The 6723-nt window shown below is 39.9% G+C and overlaps 1 protein-coding gene across 1 annotated transcript; it reads left to right on the forward strand.

Moving 5' to 3' along the window:
- The first annotated feature begins 1223 nt into the window (after positions 1 to 1223).
- Positions 1224 to 3340, forward strand: aplnra (apelin receptor a). The gene has a single exon (XM_083553423.1). It carries the CDS (start codon positions 1438 to 1440, stop codon positions 2518 to 2520), a length of 1083 nt encoding a protein of 360 aa, XP_083409549.1. The 5' UTR covers positions 1224 to 1437; the 3' UTR covers positions 2521 to 3340.
- The last annotated feature ends 3383 nt before the right edge of the window (positions 3341 to 6723 follow it).

The raw sequence follows: 6723 nt of genomic DNA on the forward strand, positions 1-6723 counted from the left end.
GAGATGGATAAATAGAAAGGACACTGAGCTAAAAACGTATCTCATATACACATCTAATTGGTTTCTACATATTCTGTTCCTCTTTCTCTCTCTACGGGTGTGGTGCGTGAACAACATTCAGTTAACGACTCTGTTTATCTCCGATGTGTCGTTTCCTTTAGAGTATGACTCTGAGGGGACTGTATAAGTTTGTGTCTCTCTTTCTGATGCTAATTAATCCCTCGGTATCGCATTCACACTCGATGCTAACATTCACACTTAAACATTTAATGCCTTTTTTTTATTATAATTGTGTCAAGTTCAGAAAAAAAAAAACGTTAAAACTGAAAGAGTCAACTAACATGTCCTAGCAAGTCTCCATACTACTACTACTATACTAAATAGTTGGCTAGGTAACATCAGAGTATGTAATGTCAGGTAGGTATTTATGCATGTTAAAGCACTGGGGGCGTTAATTGAAATTTAGAGTACACTGTCTCCATACCGGATAGGTGAAAAGTTGAATGTGTGTTGAATGAGTTGTTAATTAATTGTTAAGAATCCTAAATCCGTTTTAAGCCAATTTGGGAATTGAGCAGAGACCACGAAAACCTTTACATTCAAACTAGGTGTTTCGTTATAGAAACCTGTTCAAGCATGCTTTAGACGAGCCCTGGAGCTACTGCTCTATTTATTCGTTTCCTTATTTGGTTATTGATTCATTATTCGCTAATGAATGCATTTTCACATTTATGCACAAGACTCGTTAATTTTTTTTAATTCATTTTACCAAACGAGAACAGTTTAGACCCTCCTAAGTTCCTCATTTTAAAGAAAGAAATTGCTCACTAGATTACTTTTTTGTAGTTAAATACATTAAATACTCATTTGAGCGTCTTGATCATTTAATCAAATTCTGAGTGACACCTTAAATAGTTAGAGAGCAATCAAGTGGTTCAGCCTATATTAAAGAGACCCAGGGATCTTTGGTCATCCGTCATTTCAAGCCTGACTCGAAAGAAGCATGGGCTATTACTTTTTCATTAAGAAGAAAAACAAGAGTTAATTCCTGCTGTGTTGACCCACTCCACGCTGGCCGAGATTCAGAGGCTCGGGGGTGGGTTACTGGGATGTAGGGGGACTGTGCTTTAGAAAAAACAGGGGGGGGTCTGAGGGGCGGAGATGGGAGGACGAGGAGGGGACGGAGGTTAAATAGGCTGGTTGGCTCTCCCCCCTTCACTTAAACACAAACTCTCTCTCTTGCTCTCTTGCTCCTGCTGCCCACGTGTGCATGGTGCAGAACTTCACAGAGAGACTTCTGTTCACAGAGGGAAGTCAACCAGTTGGCCTTTTGTCAGCCCAGAAACTTTTGGTTCTGCAGTTTTAAAAGCATACCTGGACTAAAGAAAGAGAACCAAACTTTTTTTTTTTAAACTTCGTGGAAGGCAGAAATATCCAATGGATACCACGGAGTACCCCGACAGCTATGATTATTATGAAGACAACGAGACAACGTGTGACTACTCTGAGTGGGAGCCGTCCTACTCGCTCATCCCTGTCCTCTACATGCTCATCTTTATCCTTGGTCTGTCTGGAAATGGGATGGTCATCTTCACAATGTGGCGCTCGGCCAATTCCAAGCGCCGTGCTGCAGACGTCTACATTGGCAATCTGGCTTTGGCTGACCTGACCTTTGTGGTGACCCTGCCACTGTGGGCTGCGTACACGGCACTTGGGTACCACTGGCCTTTCGGCGTTGCGCTCTGCAAGATCAGCAGCTACGTGGTGCTGGTAAACATGTATGCCAGTGTGTTCTGCCTCACCTGCTTGAGCTTTGATCGCTACCTGGCTATCGTGCATTCGCTGAGCAGCAACCGTCTCCGATCCAGAGGCACCGTGATGGTATCACTCGGCGCTATTTGGTTGCTTTCTGGGACTCTTGCTGCACCAACACTGCTCTTTCGCACCACAGTGGATGATATGACCAGCAACCGAACCACCTGTGCCATGGACTTCAGTCTGGTGACCCTGAATCAGCGCCACGAGTCACTTTGGATCGCCGGTTTAAGCTTGTCATCCTCAGCTCTTGGCTTCTTGCTCCCGTTTATGGCCATGACTGTGTGCTACTGCTTAATTGGCTGCACGGTGGCACGCCACTTTGGTCATCTGCGCAAGGAGGACCAGAAAAAACGGCGCCTCCTGAAAATCATCACTACTCTGGTGGTGGTGTTCGCCCTCTGCTGGACTCCGTTCCATGTACTGAAAAGCATGGACGCACTGTCATATCTTGGTCTGGCTCCGTCGTCCTGTGGTTTCCTGCACTTCCTGCTGCTGGCGCACCCATATGCCACCTGTCTGGCGTACATCAACAGCTGCCTCAACCCGTTCCTTTATGCCTTCTTTGACCTGCGTTTCCGCTCACGCTGCCTCTGCCTTCTCAGCCTGAAAAAGGTCGTTCATGGTCATGTCAGCTCTGCCTCATCCACACTCAGCGCACAGACCCAGAAGTCCGAGTTGCACTCGCTGGCCACCAAAGTGTGAGGAGAAAAAGTGCAGAAGGAGAAAGAGGAAAGGATAAAAAGGAGGTGAGAGGAGAAGTGAGGGGGCGAACCAGACGGCTGGTCCATTCTGGTGCCTCGACTCGTCCAGGCTGGGCCTCAAACACAGACATTTATTTAGACTGAAAAGATAAAGGACTTTTCACTCCCTCTATGTGTCTCTGTCAAAGAAATGGTCCGTTATGTACAGCATGTAAATAATACTCCCAGGGTTGTGTATTCTACTGTATGAATAATGAAGTATGAATGTGTGTATGGGAACCGTATGATGAGGAATTTGCAGGAGAAACAATTTTGGCTTCAAATCTGCAGCTCCTTCGAGGTGATAGATGTGCGAATGTGTGTGGGTTTGTATACACTGGTCAAAGATTACAAATTGTACAGTATTTTCCTACTTTAGACACATCTTTAGCCTCTGTAGCACTTGTGTAAAATTAAGATATAAATGTATGAGTTTGCATGATGAGCCCTTCTTCCTGGCTGCTCTTGTTTGTTTGCTGATGAAAGCTTCAAAGCATGTGTGTGTATGGAAGGCAGGGGGGCAAGTAACTGAAGTAAAGGTGTTTCAGCTTAATTAGATAGTTTAAAGAGTGGTCAGAGACACGGGAGGAGGAGACGGGGCAGACAGACAGATGGCAGCTGACAAATGTCTCTTGGAGAGCGAGAGAGGTGAGGAATGGAGGAGGGGGTCAGGTTGGTGGAGGTGATGCACTCCAGATAAAGTTGGGTTAATGAAAATCTTTTATTTTTGCTCATCTTTCTGTAACTAACTACTGTATTAAAGATATTATGGAGCAATCGCACTATCGTGTTGTACCTTTGAGTATAAAGGACATCTTTGTGTCCTGTGTGTGTGTGTGTGTGTGTGTGTGGGGGGGGGGTGTTAATCAGTTAATGTTTTGAGTTAAAGACATTGGTTGGGAAGGCTCTATAACTGCCACACACGTGAAAACGTTTTAATAAACCACAAGCCTACAGTGGTTGAATTGTAAAAAAAAAAATGTTCCAAGGTGATAATGAGTAAGTAATAATGGGGTTCAGCTTTAATTAAATTCTTAAACTTGGGGAAACTAGGAAAAAGTTTTGGTTAGCATAAGTAGTTAGCATGTAATCTTTCAAAAACACAATTAAATGAAATAGTTGGCAAACTTAATATGATATAAATATGCATTATTGCATATTAAGGCAATCCATAAAGCTATTAAATCATCTTATTTCCCGTGTTGATAAAAAAAAATAAAAAAATGCATTTGTAAGAGATGTAAATAGAAACAGTTTATAAAAAGGGGCGGTGGGTCACTATGGGACCATGGGTCTCTTCTATACACAAACACATTTGTAAAGAAAATTAGAAATGCCAGTGGTTGATACAGGTTTCATTTATATATATATATATATATATATATATATATATATATATATATATATATATATATATATATATATATATATATATAATATTTTCTTTACTGTAACTGGTTAAATGACTGAATAATAATGTATTAAGGCCAGATGATTTCATGATATCATCAGTAATGTATATTTTAGATTGCTTAGTTTGATCAGAAGTATTTCACCACTGAGCAAACCCAGTTATTAGTTTTTTTTTGTACCTTTAGGATATAATAATGAAAACCAAAAGAAAAGCGTTTCACATTTCACAGACGTTCATTTTTCATTGCAAACACATAGCTCCCATTTTTGCTGATCCCAAACTTATAAAATTAATCACAATATATGTATTATGAGTTCACTTATTTCTATTATCATGTCTGTTATTTCTGAAGGACAAATAATACATTTTGTTTTGTGGTTAAATCTTTTTTTTATGGACATACATTTCACATAGAAAGCATGGGGTGCACCAACCTTTGCACTTTATCTATACTTTATTGACTTTATTACCAAAAGTTTAATGCTTTTTTTTTTTTTACATTAAGGCAACTGAGTGGGTGGGACAAGTGATATATCACTAGATACCTCTTGAATAATAGAATGATGTTTAATAAATGTCACAGGTTTCTAATAGTGATGATTAGAATTTCACTGATGAATGTGTTTGAGTGAAGCTAACCTGTTCTTATCCCATCTAACACAAAGACGAAACTTTACGGGTGGAGTGGGCCTGCTTCTCCAGAGACGCCAGTTCAAGATCAGGTCCAACAGGAACGAAGACAGAAACACACACTTTCTCTCTTACATACGTACACACAGAATGTAGTGAAGAACACAGTGATTCATTTTACCCATATTAAGAAATAAATTGGTGTGTGTGGCTGACATTTTTTTTTTATTAATGACGATTAACTGTTTTTCAATACCGAAAACATTAAGAACTACTGCTTGCTAGCATATTTAGCACAGAAATATATATATTTATTTTTTGCTGGCTAGTTAATTTTAGTACAGAGAGTTATAACTAACTAGCTTTACCAGACCCATATTGTTAGTATAATGATTATATCATAGGAGGTTATGTCTAACCAGCTCATATTACCACAGGATGCTCCTAATAGCTAATCCTATTTTAAAAATAGGAGCTTATTGATTGGTAGCTTTAACACAAGCAGCTTTAATTAGCTAGCTAATATGTTTTTTAACCCCAGAAGGATATCGCTAGCCGGCTAACTTTACCACAGGAAGTTTCGCCTAACTGGTTAATATTCCCAAATGTAGTTATCACTTCCTATCCACTTGTGCAACAGAAGGTTATCACTGACTAGTTTAAATGCAAAAGTTTTTTATTAGCATGTTTTTCCCCAAGATGGTTTGCTTGCTAGCTAACCAAGGTTCTTCCGCCAAAAGTAGCCAAAATAGCATTTGTTTAAAGTATTATAGTAAATATACACAAATGAGTATTACTCATTTCTGTCTTCAGATTCTAACACAATGTGATTGTGTGTGTGTGTGTGTGTGTGTGTGTGTGTGTGTGTGTGTGTGTGTGTGTGTGTGTGTGTGTGTGTGTGTGTGTGTGTGTGTGTGTGACTTTTTAAGGAAGTTAGGGTCTTCAACCCTGGAAGCAAGCTTGTGTAGTAATAAATGGGTTAAACAAGGACATGAGAACACAAGAACAAACACAAATGCACATTGAGAAACATGGTGTATTTGTTTCCTCAGAAGGCCAATGACCAACACAGAGGGGGGAGGGGTGGAAAAACACACACACCTACGTTCCCCCTGACCCCCCATACACACACACACACACACACACACACACACACACACACACACACACACACACACACACACACACACACACACACACATTTTAAAAGCATACCAAGCAAGCCTGTCTTTCTACACTGTAGTAGATCTGCCCTCAAATGCAAATCAGAATGATAAAGGAGAAACCCTGAAAGCTTTTTGTGTATGTCACTGAACTTGGCCCTGGTAAAAAGCGTTAATCCCAAGATAAACATGTCTGGATTGTTTTTGGCCAATTTGTCTGAGGAGCACATATGCGGACACGCGATCTAGGAGACTAAGATGTAACGAGGTAATCTGATCGGGTTCAGAAATTCGGCCAGAGACATCATCTGAGAAAACAAACCTTAATATTGAGCTCAGTGAGGGGCTAATCCGCTAACTTTCACACTCAACGACTGGCATGATAGCTCAGTGATTAACGTCTCTTCTCAGTGATTATAAGATTGGAAGTTCAAATGCTATATTACCTCAGATCCTCTGAAACCCAGCCAAGTAAAACAAGCATTCGCTTGGGGATGGTTAAGGATGGCCTGAAACACATTTTTTTATTCTTTTCATAGTTAGCATGGTGATGTAGTTAAAAATCACAACATGTAAATTTAGATCTCCAAGATAGATCAAGAATAAGAAAGATATAACAATGGTGGGAAAGAACTCCCTTAGAGGATATGAGAAAGAAACACCGGTCCCTTTATCAACTCATGGAAAAACATACAGATTTACAGAAGCTTTCTAAAGAGTGCCTCATAAAGTCTTCCAGTAATGCAGCCCAGCCACTGCTGTGGCATAAATTCATTTGCCTTTTTTTAAAAATCATTATTTTATTGTCAATGTACTATATTATTATTATTATTATTATTATTATTATTATTGTTGTGTTAATTTGCTGATTTGTTTTTGATCGCATTCACAAAACTTTTACAAAATCCATGTTATACACTCAATGACCAAACGTCATGGGGTTCTTCTCCAGATTGTT

The sequence above is a fragment of the Silurus aristotelis genome (genome assembly GCF_946808225.1).
Source record: "Silurus aristotelis genome assembly, chromosome: 11".
Taxonomy (NCBI): domain Eukaryota; kingdom Metazoa; phylum Chordata; class Actinopteri; order Siluriformes; family Siluridae; genus Silurus; species Silurus aristotelis.

Bases quoted from the DNA above. Each gene is read 5' to 3' on its own strand.
- aplnra (XM_083553423.1), top strand. From the start codon at position 1,438: ATGGATACCACGGAGTACCCCGACAGCTATGATTATTATGAAGACAAC.